Source organism: Diabrotica virgifera, chromosome 2, assembly GCF_917563875.1.
Source record: "Diabrotica virgifera virgifera chromosome 2, PGI_DIABVI_V3a".
NCBI classification, from domain to species: Eukaryota; Metazoa; Arthropoda; class Insecta; order Coleoptera; family Chrysomelidae; genus Diabrotica; species Diabrotica virgifera.
In genome coordinates this window covers 173,424,655-173,445,803 of record NC_065444.1, presented here as the reverse complement: position 1 = coordinate 173,445,803, position 21,149 = coordinate 173,424,655, and the positions used below count along the sequence as shown (strand labels likewise).

The window sequence follows — 21,149 nt, the reverse complement described above, 5'->3', positions numbered from 1 at the left end:
TAAAAAAACACCAATCATAATATTCTGTGAAGAAAATTCACAAAATTATGCTTAAAATGTTGATTTCATACCATAGCCCCCCCTACCCCAAACAAAATTAATAAAAAATTCGAACATTTTAAGGTAACAAATATTGTGGCCCTCGATAATAGACCAAAAACATTTTGTGGCCCTTACTAAAAAAAGTTTGCCCTCCCCTGGTATATAGGTAAGTGAGGTTCAATCAATCTATTTTTGACCCCAGAATCTGTGGTATAATTTATGACCAATCTTTTCGGGACACCCTGTATAATATCAGCACCTCAGAGGTAGAGTGTGTTAAGTCACATTTTTCAGAGAAAAGAGTTACGTGCACTTTTGGATCTACCGTATCGAATTCTATCTAGTGAAAAGAAATTTAAGTCTCTACTTGCGGCATTTCGCCAAAAGATGGCGATATACAGTGTTAAGTCCCGTATGCGAATCGAGGTAAACAATGTTAAAGATAGTGGCAATTTTTCGAACTATAGCGTGCTCATTTTTTACAGAGGTAAATAGTGTTATAACTGTGTTTTTATAATTTGTTTGATAAATCGAACACTATTCGCTATGAATCGTGGTAGACGTATGTGTGAACTTGTTTTTAAAAACACTAAAACGGCAGAAATTGTTGATTTTCAACCAGAAAATGATGAAACTAATGATATACCCTCAACAGAAAACTTGAAAACCGGTAAGCATTTTTATTTTTATTTATTCTAACAGTCAGAATTTGGCTTTTAGTAGCATTCTTAAAAGCAACTAACAAGTAAACACATTTTCGTGCAAAATTAGTTATTTAAAAAGTTTAAAATGCCATTTTGTGACTTAACATTGTGTACCAGGTTACTCTACGAACTTTTCGAGGACTTCACTTAATATTTTTTAGATGTCAATGAAGTTTCTGGCATCCAAAAGGTACATCAGTCCCTTCAAGATAATACAGAAGATTCCAGTCAATGCCCAGATATTTTTCAGGAAAATAATATCAGTAACTTAGGTAAGTATAGCGTATTCACCCGATTTGAGAAAAATCACAATAATATGGTCCGATAATTGTCCATCACAAAATCGTAATATGGGGATGGTAATGTGCTACTTTTATATCTTACATAAGTTTCTACAACTTGAGGAAATCGGAGACAAATATTTATTACGAGGACACACACATCTTGAGGCCGATTCGGATCATTCTCTAATAGAAAGGTACTGGAGAAAAGAGACACAGTTTAAAATTATGATTACTTGGGATTGGCATCAGCTAGTTCGAGCGTGCAATAAGAAGAATCCGTTTACAGTTTTGAGTATGGAAACAGAATATTTTTGAGATTTTAAAAGCTTGTATGAAGTAAACGGACCATATTTCTACAGAACGAAATCCGTTGATGGCAGTCCTTTTCTAATATCCAATGCTGTCTGCCTTCAAGTTCGTTCAAACAGCCCCGGATTTCTTTATTACAAAACCGATTTTGATGGAGAATTTCATACAGTGGACTTAAACAGAAATCGCCGAAATACTGTAGGGTCTAAAGATATGTCAGTTTTACCTCAAATTGTTGCAAAGCCTATCACTACAAAGAAATATAAACACCTACAAAACCTTTTTTCAATGTACACCTCAAGTTTGTCATACATTTTACCAAAACCTCCAACATTCAGATGATTCTTTAAGAGAAGAGGATATTGACGACTAAAGTAACTTCTTTAAAACGCTTATGTTATAAGCCTCGTAATTATTAATATCCTAATAATAATATTACTATCTTCTTCTCTTAAAGAATCATCTGAATGTTGGAGTGTCATATTATGACACTTTCTTTTATTTTTACTTTTGATATATTTTTTTGTATTAGGGTATATTCGGATTAATAAAATGTTGTTTGTAACTTAAATTTATGTTTTAGTAGTAAAAAAAATCTTAGTAATGTCCTATGTTAAGTCACAACTCAACTATTGGAAAGTTGGGGTTAATAATGTTAAGTCACATCAATGTCAAAATTTAGAGCAAACATATTAAGTCCATTAGCGGTTTCTTCACACTTGTTTAAACACGACATAAACTTTCAAATTGGTTTCCTGACAAATTTAGATTTGGTGACTTAACACACCTTACCTCTTAGGTGCTGATATGGTAAATATATCGAAATATTATGCCAACGCATGCCTTTAGCGACTTCTAATGGGGAAAGATGAAATAAGTGTCGATAACGATTAAAGTAAACTGTGAACCCAAGGCATAACCATGCCATCGGGCGAAGCTAGGAATCTATTCCACTAATGCATCAACAGTTTACCCATCTAAATCGCTATCATTTTAAAATAGCGTTTTATTTTCATTTTAAATAGCGTGAAACAAATACTTTTTCTTTCCATCCTAAATACTTTTCTATAATAAAAATGGGAAATTGTTAATAAAAATTTCTAGAGGAAATTGATGAAATAACCAAATTTTAAATGGAACAAACAATACTATTGTAAAGGAAACAAAATTAATCAACTCAAACCATCAAAAAAATCTAGAAATATAAATGAATACGATATGTTACTTTTGTTCAATTTGACTTGTATTAGATTGTATCAAAAACATAAGCTTTAATTAATATCTTTATTCAAGTAACTGTACACATTTTTTACAGAACTTTACTCGGAATAAAGTACCATATCTAGTTTATAATCAGTTTCTTCTGTTGGTATACTATCTACAACTTGGACGTTAAAACCTACAGCTATGAGCGCCGGTGGCTTAGCTTGTTTTTTACAAACTGTTCGTAGGAATCTATCATAGTAGCCACCACCATGTCCTAATCTGTCGCCATTTTTTGTAAATGCTACGCCTGGAAGAATGATCAAATCAAGACCTAAAACATAAATGTACCACATATAAATATATTATATTACAGATCCCAACAGCTATATATTCTGGTGTCGGAGAAGAATTGACTTAGATCAGGACATAGTAACATCATAAATTAAGTTAGAGATACCGGATGGATGATGACGTCTGACCATATGGTATCCAGATAAAAGTCTAATGTACCTTTCAAGTAGAAATTTGCCCACAAGAGGCATGGGGCAGAGAAAACACTCAACCCAGACTGCAGAAAGGTCGAGTGTAGAAATATTCATGAGGGGTAGAAATTGCAACATTTCTATTTCACTAGGAGAAGGCAACATAACTCTTACTCAGTTAAACACAAGTAAAATGTACATTGGACAGACATGTGCTACTAGTACTGAGAAAAATGATAATCACTGAAGCACAGTATATAGAGGTTCCACAGTAAAACCACTCCTCTGTCGGCGCTTTGATCTCAAGAAGTAATACCGGCAGTACGCAATTGGTAATTCACCAGTGGTGGATGCGGGTTTTCCCTGTTAAATTCCGTACGTTTCTATGCGACTAGCAATGCAAGAGTGGGGCAAAAGCGACTAAGAACATTGCGCGGTCGCCATGCGCGACTACAGATTTTACTTCCAATTTTTCGGAGAGTGGTTCTACTGTCACTGAAGTAGTGAGAATAATCACTTCAGAGTTATGGCAGACCTCCTTACTGGACATGCGCTAGTATCATGTATACTCAAGCTACGGACTTTGTAACAGACGATCTGAAACCATATGTTGCATGATTGCGAGTCATTAGATTGCAGACCGCAAACATGTTTCGGAGACTGTCGAATGATTCCAAAAACACTTTGTACCCATTCCTTAGATATGTAGACGCTGGCGCTGGTGCAGGGTTCCAGAATCCTGGAAAGGATATCATGTGTGAATGGAAAATGTACGATAAGCCAAACGGCTGCATTGCGACCAGCTTACAATAGACGGTTTTCATGGAAGAAAGGTTAGTTTAATACCGTGTTTTCCTTAAGGGGAACGGAGCAAAATGCCAAATTTTGACGCATGTCAAAATTTTCAATGTGTTTTAAATGTATTATTTTTTTTTCGAATCCTGAGAAAATTAATACATGATTTTGAAAAACAAACGCAAAATGAAAGATTACATTATTACCGATGGCCGAAAGTCCCTGAAAACTTTTATAATGTTTATTTTAGGTGAAAATTAAAGTTATAGGGGTGAAAATTAAAGAGATTTAGTGTGATTTTTAGTTGCAAATATTTCATTCAAAAGAAACTTTTTATTTATTCTAAGGGACTTTCGGTCCTCGGTAGTACGGAGTAAAGGAGTCTTTCATTCTGCGTTTAAATTTTTCAAAAATACTTATTAGTTTTCTCAGGATTCGAAAAAAAAATTAATACAGTTAAAACACATTGAAAATTTTGACATACGTCAAAATTTTGCATTTTGCTCTGTTCCCCTTAAATCACAACATTTCTCAAAAGCCAATATATGTTTTAAACGATGGATGATTTTTTTGCTATGCTGTCCCAAATATATAGAAATATATTCACTTGGCGGTCCAATAAAGCAGTTTTCCTTTTTAAAATCGACAGAAATTACCCATCTGACTTCTTCGTACTTAATTTCTTTCCGGACTAGTGATATTTTTTTATATTGCTCTTTCATGCTGGTAGAATGATCCATGATTACCTATTGACTAAAATTTATTACCGTTTTGTAAAAGGACACACTTCAAAACTACGTTTTGAACTGTCGGTAAAACTGTTTTCAATAATCCTTTTATGTCATTATAATGACAGTTTTCTTTTCTTGAGGGAAAAACAGCAAATATAATATCTTACTTAAATAAAATACTTTTATTAGCCTGTGGATATACTATCTTTCTTTTTCTTTTAATCTGAAAGCAAGTAATTCAGAAGCCTTCTTGGATATGTTCGGGCCTCGAACGAGGTCATTTAATCTAACTGAAGCGTCCATGTTTCTACACAGAAGTAAGGGGAAAACATTTCTTTAGTAGCTAAGTTTCACTTTTTGAAGTTATACTTTAGCCTCGTTGGGAGTAAATGTATATATGCGCGAATTCATCAAAAGTCTTGGTCCTGGGCGCAGCTGAAATGGTTTACGTGCTCTGATTGGGTAATTACAATGACCTGTCAACAATTGTTCAATGTCGGTTATTTTATTAATACGTCAATGGTTATGGGTAAACAAATGTTGTGTATATTGGTTTTTATTGTTGTGAGGACACATACAAAAGCAAGTTTATAATTGTAGTGACTTTTTAGATAGTCTTTAAAAGCAACAGGTACGTAATTGTAAATGTTTCAGTATTGTAATAAAAAATTACATAGGTACTTACCTATTTGGAAAATGTATGTACCTATCTATAGTAGGTAATGCTTTGATTTACATAATTTGATTACCAACAAAATTTCTACCAATCTTCATCTAATATATTGTTTTCTTACTTTATGTTTGGTTGTATTTTAATATTTTAAATCCACAAAAATCAAATTAATTTGATTAAATTCAGAACTGTCAAACAGTAAAGCCTTGGTTTCCTCGAAAGCGGCACCGAAAAACTGCGACCGTAACACTGCGATGAATGACGTCATAAAAAACTGTACCACGCAAAATAATAGCAGTGGTTTCCAAGGATGCGTTGGAAGCCACCGCTTGCTGAGTTTACACATTTCATTGCCGCAGTGAAGAACCTTGAATTTTTCACCTTAATCTGAAGTCATTCATCGCAGTGTTACGGTCGCAGTTTGTCGGTGCCGCTTTCGAGGAAACCCAGACTTTAAACAGTCAGTTGGCCTATCTTCCCACATGACAGGTACGTGTCAGTGGGTAAATAAGTAGGTGCTTCGATTTCAAATATAAGCACCCTAATAAACGCGGGTTCGAATCCCAATACAAGTTTTTATTTTTTTATTTTTTTTATACATTTTTTGATTGTAAGTATATTTGTTATATAATTTTTTTTTCAGAAAATGCATATTTATTTAAAATTGTTGCCAACAATTATTGTTCAGAAATCATTTTTTTATAGCATTTTCAATGTGTTTGTGTGTGTTTTATTCTTTTATGTTTTATTTTTTGGTATTGTTTTAATAAAAATTTTTGGAAAGTAGTAAGTATTAAAATTAGTTTAATATTTAAATAAAATATAAATAAACTGTTTAAAGTACATATATTAATTTCGTTAAAATCATATAATAGAAATATAACTTCTTACGTGCGTACAAAGTACATACACACACATTCTTTTTTATCATTATTTCGATGTAATCGAAAATGGCGATACTGCTTTTTCTGATCTCCAGAGAATAGTCCCATTTTGCATTTATATTATCCCATATAGATTCCTCAAAGATGGCTACGATACTACAATCAAAGAACTTTTCTTGATCTTTCCCGAATGGTGTTTTCAGGGGATCAGGTCTTTGCCTCCTAATTAATTACTACTACACTCTGCAACACTGCCACCTAAAAGAAAACTAGCAGGTATCAATAAATGGATTACGTCTTCTTTTACGCTTAGAGACGAGTTGGCAGTGACCGATGCAGTTTTTAAGTAACCTTGACCAGTGCCGGTTTATCCACTGGGCGCTTGGGGCGGGCGCCCAGGGGCTCGGGCCCCGGAGGGGCCCGTTTCTTTTAATTATAAAAAAATAAAGTAGCTAAATAATTTACATATTCTCCGAAAAAATCTCATACGCAGATACGCCAATACACTGCAAACGCCTTTGTTCTATTGTTACATCTCTTCACGCCTATACACAGTGCCGTAGCCTAGCCCCACAGGGGCCCCGTGTCAATGTTTGTGGCGGGGCCCTTTTCCAAAAACTACAGAAAGTTGTCAGATTTCGCCATGTCATTGATTAAAAACTACCCAGGTAGTGGGTAAAAACTGTGTAGGTTATTAATCAATGACCATGTCTCGAATTGTATCCAAAATAATCGCACAAACGGAGTTTTTTTAGTTTCTAATAATTTCTTTTTGAATTGTGGGGCTTAAATAAAAATGTATCTCACTTTTCGGCTTTAAAATAAGTTCTTTTAAAATAGAAACAAAATAAGTCCTTTTAAAATAGTTAAACGAAAGACAAAAATAGATATACATAAATCTAATGTATAGATAAAGAATAGATTATTCTTGAAAATGCCAATACCCAAACAATAGGTATACACTCTTTCAAACATTCAAAAGTTAAGTTACAAAAATTGCAATTTGGCATTATACAATGGCCTCTAAGGCTAGCACTCCACTTGCGATTTGTCGTCGCAGCGACAAAAAAATCGCTGTCGCAGAAAATCCAGAGTCTAGAGAATTAGTCGCTGTTTTCAGAATCGCGAATTGAATGCTACAAGAATGTAACATCAACTTTTAGATGTTTTTTTAATCTAGAGATAAAGAAGAAGTCAAGACGTAAATTAATACTTTATGCGAGACACATAAAAACGATGTTGATGAAACCAAAGAGAACTTGCAGAATGAAATTACCCATTTTGTAACGTTATGCCAAAATTTGAATAAACATCATACAATTTAGGAAAAATTTGATTCTTCTAGGATGTAAAAGCAACTTTTCCCAGTATTTTAACTTTACTGTAAATTTATTTGACGACACCAATTTCTAATGCCTCAGGCGAGCTGTCTTTTTCGGCTTTAAAAAGAATAAAAACATATTTAAGGTCAAATTTAGATCAAGAAAACCTAGACGCATTATCAATATTGTATATTATAGAGAATGAAGAACTAGAGAAACTGAATTGTGATAATATTATATGGCAGTTTGCGCATGCCAAGTCAAGAAAAAAAGTGATCTAATTTTTGCCTTTATGTATTTTTTAGAATATGTTTTTTTGCTTGTCATGTGTTGTTTTGTGGAACTTTCTGTTTTTTATTTATGTTTTTAAATGTATTTTTTGGATTATTTTTTACGTTTGCTATTCTTCTTGCTTGTTTAAAAAATATTTTATTGATTTTACAATAAACCTTTATAGTTAATGCAGGTGTTTTCTTGTTAAAAAACTGACAACGAATAGCAATGAAGGGGGCCCCTAAACCTCCAGCGCCCAGGGCCTGAAGTTAGGTTAAACCGGCACTGACCTTGACACAATATTACACATGTTCTATTAATTCAACTACGGTATCGTAGGGCAGACTCAAAGCATGCTGACTGCTGAATGTTAGTAGAAGGCTGAGCCTTAGTACAACATTGTTATGTTGTATGTTACGTTGTTATGTTAATTGTTCAGTCCCTTGAACCAAATAGTAAGAAGTGACAACACCGCGGAATGAACTTTTACAATTGTCGACCGTCTGAAGCAGCAGTGTGCGTGGTAGACAAAAGAAGAGAGAACTGCCAAGACTCTCAGAGTGTTAACATAATTTGTAGTAATACCTGTAAACATTTTTGTAATAATTAATAAATATACAGTCTGCTTTATTTAGTTCTTGTGTAACGGTCTCAAATTTACCGTCTTATAAATATATCAGGTCCGGTCCTGTAGTGACGAATAAATTAGATGCAAGTGTTATAACACGAAACCTTTTTTCATATATCCCACGATCTGTGACGATATGGTGTTTTTCGTTTGCCGTTCAAATACCGAGAAAGAGCACGTGTGTGTTTTCGGCTAGCTATCAAAAGGATTTAATGACTTTTTGAGACTGAGAGTCTGGAAAGTGTTTATGTTAGAGCTGAAATGTCGACATAAATAACGTCTATAGTATTGATAAAACTCTCAAGTATCTGAGTTCTCAAAATTGGCCGTTAGAAATAGAGTCAGCAGTTTCGATGAGAACGAGAAATCTGTTTACGGCAAAAGGAGCTTTTTTTCATTGGTTACAAAAAAGATTACAGCCTCAGTAGGATGCTCTATGATCATTTTCTCGCTATCTTATTGGCAGAAGGAATGTTTGGTTTATTTCTATTGAATAAACGATGTGATGTTGGTAGAATAGGAGGTAACTTCTTTTTTTTTTGAAAGAGGGAACCTGGGTTTGAAGGAGAACTGAAAGCGTTAGTTAAGTTTGGTCTGACAGAGAGTTAAGTTTGAGCTGACATGCAGTGAAGAGTCCAGTTTTCTTTGTCTGTGCCAAAGTTAGGCTCATATGGAATCTTGTGTAGATTCTGTAGTGAAAGTAGCAGGAGCGATGTGTTTGTCGTAAATACCATACCTTCTGGTGTTGTTGTTCCGGTGAAATAAATGATATAGTGTTTCTAGTAGTGGCGTAGAGTATGCCTTTTCCAAGAATAACTTAATTCAATCTTCGCGGGACGTGGTTCCGATCTTTTAACCAAAGTTCAATTGCTCAAACTAATTTTTTTAGCAGTTACTTTTTTTAAATATGAAACAAGACTATGGAATTTTATCTTTCATATAAAAAAACAACTTATGTAATAGTACTTTCGATCATAAGTAAAGTGAAGTGAAGTGTCGCCGCATCGCTTTACCAGAGCTCCAGGCGAGCTACACAAGGCCAGCAGCCCCCGGCATCACCGCAGATCATCAGGTATTTGTAAAAAACTGTTTAATTATTTTTCTTCGAACTTTTTAAAACGCGAAGGACTTAATATGTTTATTCACTTCTTACCAATTCAGTTTTGTCTTTTAACTTTTTTTTTATATAAATAAACAATGATTATGTTTTAAAGTTATATGTCTTTTTATTTTGCACAATCTATCTCTGATCCTTATTGTAATAAAACATACAGACTACCTCAGACATCAATGGTAAGTACCGATTTCTATTCAATGGAATGTCATTGCAAGTAGTTTTTTTGTAATTTTCGCATAGACATATGGCAATATATTTTAATTTGTTGATTGCGCCCAATAATTACAATTTTTTCTCTTTATATTAAATTTTATTTCAAGAACTCACTCCCTTAATTCTCTGAGACTGTTAGCTTACCGGGGAAATGTAAAAAGTTGTGTAGCACGAAATTTATCAAGTCTATGACCTAACAATAATGTCTAAGTATATTTTTATGTTTATTAAATTTGTCGTGCTTCACTTGTAACTGTAAAAAAATACGAGAGAAAATAATAGAATAGGTATACCATACATTCTACATTAATCATAATCACTAATTGTTCTAAAATGTATACTCCTAATGTTAGAAAAACAACTAACCCTCATCTAAAGCATTCTTTCTTTCATCTTTAAATGAAGGCTGCTTAATATTCCACTTGGTGACAGGTAAGTTTGTCCAATCTTCCATGGAATGTAATTCTACCATTTCCATTACCTTCTTATTATACCTAAAAACAGTTTAATAAATCAGTCACTGATCACTAAGCAAATTTGTTGGACAATCTTAACAATGGACATTTTACATTGTCAACATTTAGAATGTCTATATTTTTCTTCTTTGTTTGATAATATACGGTACCTATCCGTCTAAAGATTCCCCTTAACATTATTTCTGAGCCATATAATTATGAAGTAACTATTACTAAAATAATGGCGCCATTTTGTAAAATAATTTTGTTGTCACCCAATTTGAAAAAATGTGAAAACGTTGAATTATCCACGTCCGTCTGTCCGTCCGTCCGTAAACACAACTCCTCCGTCATTTATACCTACCAGATAGAATGAATTAAGTATCTAATGAAAGCTTATAACCCAAGGATGGTACTAAAAGTGAAATATTGGACTTTGGACTTCCGGTTTTAGAGTTGTAACCGAAAATACTGTTTTAAAGTCGCCGAAATAGTAGGTACATACAGGGAAACAGGCAATATATTATTTGACGCCCCTTGGCAAGAAAAGAACAAGTGTATACTTCCGGTTTCATGCTTGTCTGTCCGTCTGTCCGGAAATATAATTCTTTCGTTATTAAAACAGATAAAATGACAAGTGAGGGGTCGAATGACAGCTTATAACCCGAGGATGGTATTAGAGATGACAAATTTGACCTCGGACTTCCGGTTTTGGAGTTGTAACTGATAGTACTGTTTTAAAGTCACCGAAATAGTACAAGCGACATATTACTCGACGCGCCTTAGCAAGACGAGAATAAATATATACTTCCGGTTTTTATATCACCTCCGGTTAAAAAGATGTAATCGGAAGTGCTGCAGGTAGAATATTTATGTAGCGTCGGTTTTGATGTCATTCCCGTTTAAAAATTCATGACCGGAAGTTTAGCAAAAATGACTCAAAATTAGTGAAATCGTATAAAATCTACTTTCAGTTCTAGTTCTAATTCCGATCGCGTTGTTAGTTCAGTTACTCAAACAGTTATTGACATTATGGAGGTTTCCCGTATAAAATAATATCTTGTGGGTCGAAGACTTTCGACGGGTATTTTAGATTAACGTACTAATGTGTTTCGTATGTGAAATAAACCCGCAAAATAGTCAAATAGAAGTGAATATTTGGCCTAATTGTTGAATATACTCTCTTTTAGAGTAATAAAGGTAAAAGAGAGGATGCAATATATGAAAAGGTTAAGTGATAAATACACCAGGGAGGCGGGCGTACATTTTCTCTGCTATTGCTATTCACAGATAATCTTGAATCCTAACTTTTCATAATGTGTCTGCCCGGCTCTTACGGTTGTGTGAATAGACATATTGATGGAAAAAGAGCGGGAATAGAAAGAGTTCATAGAGGTTTGGGGATGAGAATAAGAAATTATGAAGAAAATAGTGTGATCGACTTTGCAGTGGCATAGAATTTGTCTGAAATTAATACGTTCTTTATAAATACTGAAGACAAGTATGTGACCTATGGTAGCGGGGAAAGGAAAAGCCAAATAGGTGTGCTGTGTAGAAGAATCCAGTTAAAAGAGATTACCAACTGAAAGTGATAAAGGGCGTGTGGATAGCTAGTCAACATCGACCGGAGACAAAGGTGAGGCGCAAAGGAAAGCAAGCAGGGCACAAGAAGGTAAAGTGGTGGAAATTAAAGTATAAAGATTTGGCAAAAGATCATTAAGAGTAGGGCACTGGAAGAGTTTGGGGAAAAAGATACGATAAATGACTGGTGAGAAGCCAACAGAAAAGTTGTGGTACGAGTGGGAGAGGTGCTAGGAAAAACATCTGGTAAAGGGACAACGAAACAAGGTGGTGGAAAGATGAAGGGCAAAATAAAGTAAGGAAGAAGAAAAAGACTAGAAAGAGGTATAACATGTCTAAAAGAGCGGACGATTAGCATATATACAAGGCAGCATAATAGCTACTGCTAAGGAAATATTGTGTACACAGCTGTAGGAACAGTTGGGAACACCCGAGGGGTTGAAAAGGTTATACAACATTGCTAAAGCAAGGAATAAGTTATTGAATGACTTACTTACGTGCGGCAGATTAAGAGTGCAGATGTAAGAGTGTTAAGAACCGCGGTATATTGTGATTGCGTGCAGCGGTCAAATACCTCCTGGGGTACTCTACACTCTAATATCCGAAAGTTAGGTTTGGACCGAAGGGTTAGGTCTTCCTCCTTTGAAAATTGTACTGTATAATATATAATATATATAATATATTAATTTTTTAAAATTAGCAAAATTTCCGTTCAAAACGAATAAGAAGTAAATAAAACTTAGACACCCTGTTGAGAACCCTGACCGCTGCGCGCAATTGCAATCTGCCCAAGAACCGACATTGAAATAAAGCAAAGATGTATATACGTACTTTAGAAAGTTACTAAATGAACACCAGATGAGAGACAGAGAATGGGGGATTCCAAATGAGAATGTAATATTGGGGATAGAGAGAGATGAGGTTGCCGAGGCGTTAAATAGAATAAAGGATGGTAATGCAGTAGGACCTGATGGAATACTTTGGAAGTTTGGAAGGCTCTAGGAGAGGAAGAAGTTTATGTTTTGTGGTAAATTATATGTAAGATATATGAGGAAGAAGGGATGCCCGAGAGTGTGATGGTATCATGTTATAAAGATAAAGGGGGCATTCGGGACTGTAAGAACTATAGAGGGCTATCATAGTGAGGGACATGTCGCACACGATAAACGTTTGAGAGAAAACTGGATGCCTTGAAGGAGGACAACGGATGCCTTGCTTGTTTTGAGACAGTCGATAGAGAAATACGGCGAGAAGATAAGAGGGCAGCATTTGAAATTTATAGATCTTAATCAATACTTCTTCTTGTGTCACTCCTATCGGAAATTGGAAATCATCAAGGCTACCCTGACCTTGTTTACAGCTGACCTAAAAAGTTCATTAGTGGTGCAGCCAATCCACTCTCTCAAATTCCGCAACCATGACATTCTTCTACGGCCTGGATTCCGCTTTCCTTCTATTTTTCCTTGCATTATATTTTGAACTAATGCGTATTTATGACCTCTCATCAGGTGACCCAAACACTCGAGTTTTCTTCGTTTTATCGTTAACAAAACTTCTGGGTCTCTTCCTATCCTTCGTATTACTTCAAGATTTGTGATTCTTTCAACCCAACTTATCTTCAGCATTCGACGGTAGCACCACATCTCGAAACTTTCAATATTTTTTATGTTGTTCTGTTTGAGAGTCCATGCCTCTACACCGTATAATAGCGTGTTAAATACATAGCCTCTTAGCATTATAATCGTAGAGGGATGCTTATATCTCTGTTGCAGAAGAATTTTCTCATCTTTATGAAGGTGGCCCTGGCAATTTCGATACGTCTTTTTATTTCATTGTTTTGGTCTCCAATTTCGTTTATTAAAGTTCCCAAGTATTTGTAACTTGATACTTTTTCAATTTGAATGCCGTTTATACTAATATGTGCTGGTTGTGTCATGATTTTACTGAAGACCATATACTTGGTTTTTTGATATTAATGTTTATGCCATAATTGTTGCAAGCAATATTTATGTTTGTAAGTAATCGTTGTAACTCTTATACTGTTCTTGCAACTAGTACAGTGTCGTCCGCGTATCGAATATTATTTACAACCTCTCCATTGATTACGATTCCTTCATTTGCTTGCAAAAGGGCTTCCTGACAGATGCTTTCACTATATACATTAAATAGCAGTGGTGACAAAATGCATTCCTGTCTTACTCCTCTACGTATTTCTATTGCTTTTGATATCTCATTTTCTATTTTGATGTTATCTTTCTGATTCCAATATAAGTTGAGAATTATTCGCAGATCTTTATTATCTATGTCTTTTCTTTCAAGAATGTCTCTTAGCCTATCGTGGCGTACTCTGTCAAACGCTTTTTCAAAATCGAGAAAACATGCATGTACTTCTTGATTAACGTCTAGGCATCTTTGTGTAAGAACATTCAAACCGAAGAGAGCTTCTCGAGTACTTAGTTCTTTTCTGAACCCCATCTGTGTATTACTAATATCTGACTCCAACTTTTGATAAACTCGGTTGTGGATGATTTTTAGAAATACCTTTAGTAGATGGCTCATTAAAGATATTGTTCGATGTTCTGAACATTCTTTTGCATTGGATTTCTTTGGCAGTGTAACGAATGTAGACAGCAGCCACTCTTGAGGTATAATACCAGTATTGTATGTGTTAAATAAGTGCAATATTATACCTATTGATTCATCATTCAAGAGCTTTAGTAATTCAGTAGGAACCTCATCGGGTCCATTTGCCTTTCCAGTTTTGGAATTTATAAGTGCCATTTCTACTTCACATTTTAGGATTTCAGGTCCCGTTTCACCATTTACCTGGACAATGTAATTTCTGTTGTCCTCAAACAATTCTCTTATGTATTCACTCCATCAATTATTTTTTTTGTTAAGTCTATAATAATATTTCCGTCTTTGTCCTTAGGCAAACTTATTTGATGTCTTCTTTGGGTTCCTGTAAGTTCTTTTACTTTTTTATGTATATTGAATGTGTCATGCTATCTTTCATAGTCTTCCATTTCTACACATTGTTCTTTAATCCATGATTCTTTGGCCTTCTTTATTATTTGCTTTATGTTCTTATTCACCTCTCTCTATTTTTCTGAATTATTCTTCCATTAGTTCTAGTATGTCTGGTGTCATCCACACCTTATGTTTCTTTGTACATTTGGTTAGGCGTTTCTTTCCCGTAGTTCTTATTATAGTGTTTATATACTTCAGTTTTTCATCTATGTTGTCTCTTCTGCGGATTTGGTTTTCTGCTACACTGAGGCTGGTGTTAATTTCTTCTCGCACTGTTTGTCGTCGGTGTTTACTTTTAATCGATACAGAATACTACAACTGATTCTTAAGGGCAAAACAGAGGGCTGTAGAAGTGTGTTAAGAAAATAAGTTCCTTGGTTAAAAACATTCGTGAATGGATTCAGATATCAAATGAACTATTATTCCATGTTGCAGAAGATTGAGAAGCCTTCGCAATGGTGATTGTTAACGTCAGATAATTTTAATATGGCACGTAAAGAAGACGAAGATCTTGAGAAGGCGTACTACTTATTTACTAGATACAAACACAAACTAGACAAAATAAGGACTTGTGTCGAATTGACCTCAAGTTCTCCATGGTCCGTACTGGTACGGTTAAACCATTACGAGTCTATACCTGTTACGTGTACCTTGTTATGGATGTACTGCCCGAGAAGGTGCGGGAGGCGGCTGTTTGGTCAATACTCTTTGCAGTCATGTTAGTCGAGTAGAGCAAACAAATGTTGGTGGAGAAGTTTGAGGGTGGGATAACAACTCTTGAAGAGGGAATATTTAAAGTTATCAGGTCGAAAACAGAATATACCCTAACAACACAAAACATTCCAGGAATGTACTATCAAAGTTCTATTAATGTTTGAATGTCCTGGACATTCAAGGAACATTCGGTGAACATCTGATTAAATTATTATTGGTGGAATGTTACCACAAGACATTCTATGAACATACTACCAATGTCCTATATTTTAAGAGAGGCCATTTACTATTCAATTTGCGTTCATTTTCAAATTTGCCTCGCGTGTATCTAAGTATTATATTAGGCAATCCAAACCACGTGACTTCTGGTTGGCATACAAAAAGTTACAGAGGTTATGTTTGTAATATCTATTTTTCATTGTTTATCGTCGTATTTTGTCTATTTTGGATTTATTTGGAGTTCGTTTGCTGTATTTTGTGAACTTTATAAACTTTACCACAATGCAAAGTGATTATTTAAGGAAATTATTATTGGAAACTCCAGATGTTGGAAAAAGGTAGGGGAAATAATTTTTATTTACTGTTCATTTTTCCCTGATATTGAAAAGTATTGATGAATTTTGCAAGCAATAACATTATTTCTTTTATTGTTTTAGATATTTATTGAAGCTGAAAATAATTGGGGATTTAGATCCATATACAATTCACTCAGAATTGGATTTTACAGTAAAGTGCATTCCACCAAATTACTATTATAGATATTTATACATATCTGGTGGAGTCTCACAGTTACTACTCTAAGCAGCAGATGAAAGCATACAAAAGCCTTCAGGCAGATAAATATTTTACAGCTGGATTTGTTTTTAAAGTTGGAGTAAAGTTGGAAGTCACGAGCAACAACTTCATAAGTACCTACAAGAATATTGAGGAAATCCAATTCCTCGATACTACTAGGCAAACTAGAAGATTGAAGAGGACAAAGCCTTTTGAACTAGTTTGAGTGATAGGTGATAGTGAAAAGCAGAGCATAGTGCTTGTGTGCCTGTGTATGTTAGAATAGTGCACGATCTTGTTAGATTAGATAAGAGACGCTATGGGGTATTAAGCTCTTCATTTTAAGGAGCAGTAGTAATTTAGGTTAAATTAAAATTGCTCATTGGTCAGTTATGACTAGATTGTAATTGTAATGTACAATTCAGTACAATGAATCATCATCGTAGTGATTATGGAAAAACAATATATGACAAGATTTTGTGCAATAAAAATGTTTGTATTTATCAAGGATGTATTATTTGGTATGGCCACATATACTTCTGGTATATCGTCGGTGATGTGACAATACCTCCTATCTGCTTTTTCATGAATTTTGTAGGAGACGAAAAACCATTTTTAGTTTTCTAACATCTTCTGTTTTTACATGTAAATTTTGACGTGTTTTGTAGTAAATAGATAGTTGAATATACTACAAACCGTGTCAAAAAATATCATATGAAAATAGGAGGTGACTGTAAAAAAAGTTTTTAGTCTCTCTTACAAAACTCATGAAAAACAAATCGGAGGTATTATGTCACATCAGCGACTATATCCAGGGAATGCATAAAAAATATACTGTGAATGTCCAAAGAACATTCGTAGACATTCATGGAATGTTCCAACAAGACATTCAAGGAATGTTTAAAATGCTGACAGAGGACGTTCCTGGAACATTTAGGGGACATTCTTGTGCTATTGAGGACATTCCAGGAATGTTTTCAATATCCTGTGTGTACATTCTAGGAACATACATGGAATGTTTTGTGTTATTAGGGTATGTGATTGGGAGGAAGAAGAATCGTTGAGGACATTGAATTGTTTGGGAAAAAACTAGGACGAGTAGAAGAATTTAAATATCTTGGCTGCTACATAACGAAAAATTGGACACTAGATCCGGAAATTACCCACAGGATACTGGCTGGTTAGTTTAACTAAAAACGAATGAGCGGGGTACTCTGATAAAAAAATTGGGGACGGGCTTAAAGAAAAGACATACAACAGTGTGGTAAGGTCTGCGTTGGTGTACGACGATGAAGTGTGGCCGATAAAGAAGATTCAGGAAAAGCAGATGGAGGTAGCTGAAATGAAAATGTTACGGTGAATGATAGGTAAGACTAGAGAATTAACATATCGGAAAAAAAACGGGAAAAATTGGGAAAAAACAGGTTTTTTCCGTTTTTTTTCCAGACCATTGGAAAAATTGGAAAAAATGGGAAAATTTGAAAATATTTTTTAATTGAGACTTAAGTGTACTTAAACTAAGAGACTCTAACTGTAAGTGTCAAAACCGAAACTTCAAAGGTAGAAAGCCCATTATTTAACCAAATTCCTCAGTGGTATATTTTTATCTGAGTCTGAATGTGAATCTTCAGACCAAGCATCTGATTCAGGCTCGATCTCCGCTTCACCATCCTGAACGGATAACACAACATGATGTTTATCAGTCTCTTTTAAAAGTGGATCTAGTCTAGTATCGTAAATAAATATCTGTTTTTCGTTTATAACCAAATTTAAATGAATAGCAACCACTTATAAATTTTATCCTGTGATAACATATTTTTTTGCTTGTATATACGAGGCCGTGTAAAGACCAGTTTCTTTCTGAAGAGAGAGGCAATTGGCATAAGTGGCTGCGATGTACTTAAGCCTTGCTACCATATAACGGGATTAGTACTACATATTTGCACTATCCCATAAAGAATTTCGACTAAAAAATCCCGTTTGTGTTCTAAATTGGGCTAGATTTGCCACCACCTTCCCTACATCTAGGTTTAGGCCCAGTCTTTTGACCTCCGAATAAATAGTTATCGGGAAGTTTATGCGGCAGATTCTCTCGGCAGGTAAATCTGTCAAATAAACTTCCCGATAACTAGTTATTCGGAGGTGAAAAGACCGGGCCTTAGTGAACAAGCCATTTCAGAAATGAAGTCTATGGCTTCCATAAGTTGGTCTTCATTCAATTATTCTTCTTTAAAGCGAGCATCAAGACAAGAGGCTGCAAAGTGAATCAGCTTAGAACAAAAGTCGTAGCGTTTTTCAACATACATATTTTAGCAAGCTTTCGATAAGAGAACTAGTCTGGTTAACTTGTTGAGGAATATTTTTTAATATTGTGTCTATTATATACCTACTTAAAAACAAAAGGCACTTCTGATAATACAGATCTATCGAATTCTACTAAATTTATCGATTTTGATACGGGATGCAGAATTTGTTTAGTATATTGTAACAAATGTCAATTTTTCCGTATTTTTCCATTTTTTCCTGTTTTTTTCCGGAAAAAAACAGGTTTTTTTCCTGCACCCAATTTTTCCGGAAATTTTAAATCTATAGGTAAGACTAGAAAGGACGGATCAGGAACGACTTGACAGGGAAAGAGCTGGTGTGACCACAGTCTCCAAAAAGATTCAATAACAAATACTGCAGTGGTTTGCAGGGGCGGCCCGTCGGGGTAGGCAAGGTAGGCGCCGCCTAACCTCTTAAAATGTACAATACAATAATAAACTATTTGTTAATATAAATTACATACTTATTTCAAAATTGTAATTTATAAATTTTGACACAATACGTGGGTATCTAAAATAAAAAAGCTACTTTTTAATTGCTCTTCGAAGTTGTAATTATTGTACGCTCCTCGTAGTAGTGCTACTCACTTCTATTATGGCACTACCCTATAGTCAGGCACTTTTCAAATCCACCTAAAGAACAGAACAGAATGATATGCGTCTCTCATTCTTTACGCTAAGCACAGCGCTGTAACTGTGGCTTGTCTAGCCGTAGTGGACGAGAATTTCGGGGAACTTTTTAAGGCTAGGTTACGCTACATTTTTTGTGCCTTAGACAATGGTTGTCCCGAGTTGCATTTTGGGATAGCCAATTGTATGTTTTAGGATCCTGACTACAAATACTGAGTAAACTAAAAGTGCGAAGTTTGTCATGAAATTTGATACTTGCGGTTAGAATAATATTTGGAACAACTTTTCCAAATAACTTTTTCCGATATCTCTAACGCGAAGCAAAATATCGAAAATTCGCCCTGTTTGTAGATTCGCAGTAGATAGGGTTTAAAATTTAAATTTGAGTTGACTATGACTATCTTAAAAAATGTGAACCATCACACTTGCTTGACTGCAAAATTTTAAATCTGTATTTATTTTGATAGCCGCCATATAGTGGTGTCTTCATCTTAAATGCGTCACACTTTGTATATAGGTATTATACGAGTATATAATATGTAGAGTGTATAGTAGAGTATAGATAGAGTATATATTTATTATAAAGGTATATGTGTCGCCTACCCGCATACTGAGGTCACGAGCCGCACTGATGGTTTGGTTACGTCAGACGTAGAAATAAAGACTATAAAGATAATAACAAACTTACAAGTAAAGTGCATTGCGAAAGGAAGATGATAAATCCAATAAAGAAAGAAGTTAATTCCTATTTAAAGAAAGTAAAAAGGTCAACTCGTCAGAAATAAAAGGAAAGAAAGAAATTTCCGATCAAAAAGCTAAACTTTTTAACGTCATCCACGCATCAGTCTCAAAAGTACATTTTTTGGCAATTTGTCTATTCTAATTGGTTTGCAAGTTTTAAGTAAAATAATCACTTTAATTTTAAACTTTTGGTAGCTATTTACAATTCTAATAATATTTTTTTATCTCCATTTAGCTGCCACGTTAAAATTCCTTATCAATTTATTTTCATATTTAAATATATTATTGTGAAACAGTATTGCTTCAACTTTGTTAGGTAAACGGATAATTAAATAAATATGTAGATTATATCCATATTTTTATGTTACACATAGTGACATAATTGGTAACTTTGACAAGGACAAAAATGGAACTGTTTTCACTGTATTGAAAATCAGAGTAAAGAAAAATATTAAAATTGTAAAATATTTGAAACCACAGATACCTATGTTAATATTTATCTCTTTAATACCAAATAATTTGACTTTACTACTTGAAATAAGAGATCCTCCTCCTCAGTGCCTTCTCTATTGCGGTTGGTTATCAATATGGCAAATTTCTCTCTGTTCTGGGCTTGATGAATTAAGTCATTTCCTGTTGTGTGGGTCCAATCTCTGATGTTTCGGAGTCGGGATTTTTTTCTTTCTTTCTACACCCCTTTTACCTTCGATTTTCCCTTCTACTATTACCTGGAGCTGCTCAAATTCCCTATGGCGCATTATGTGTGTTAGATATGAAGTATTTCTAATTTTCATCAGATGAGGCCGTGTGTTCATTATTTCCAGTACTTCTTCATTCGTAGTTCTGTCGGTCTAGCTTATTCTTAGCATTCAGCGGTAAGTGCATCCACATTTCGAATGAATTCAATTTGTTATCATACTGTTTTAATATCCAGGTCTCATAGCCATCATATAGTAATAAAAACCACACATAACACTTTATTATTGTGACTGATAGCTTGGGGTTACAGAGCATTTTACGCATGTTCATGAAACCAGACCTAAGCCCGGCCTGTGACTTTCTTCTGATATGTTAATTAATATTTTTAGTTAGTCTTCTGTTGTTTCCACAGCAAGAGAGACCACGTAAAAAACGCGCCTGAAATTCTATCCCGGTGGTATGGAAAAGAGTTTTGAAAATACGTTTTTCATATTAATTACTGGTTATACCAAAAAAAACGTTACAAAGATCACACTTG

The 21,149-nt window shown here is 34.6% G+C and overlaps 1 protein-coding gene across 3 annotated transcripts in view; it reads right to left on the bottom strand.

Moving 5' to 3' along the window:
- Positions 1-2,609: 2,609 nt before the first annotated feature.
- Positions 2,610-21,149, bottom strand: part of LOC126879716 (5-formyltetrahydrofolate cyclo-ligase) — a 91,882-nt gene continuing 73,342 nt past the window's right edge. For all 3 annotated transcript variants that reach the window (XM_050642925.1, XM_050642926.1, XM_050642924.1), the window contains exons 4-5: positions 10,030-10,157; positions 2,610-2,876 (exon numbers count right to left, since the gene is read on the bottom strand). In XM_050642925.1, the coding sequence (XP_050498882.1) occupies positions 2,659-2,876; positions 10,030-10,157 (346 nt within the window). In that variant the 3' untranslated portion in view covers positions 2,610-2,658. The remainder of the gene's footprint in view (positions 2,877-10,029; positions 10,158-21,149) is intronic.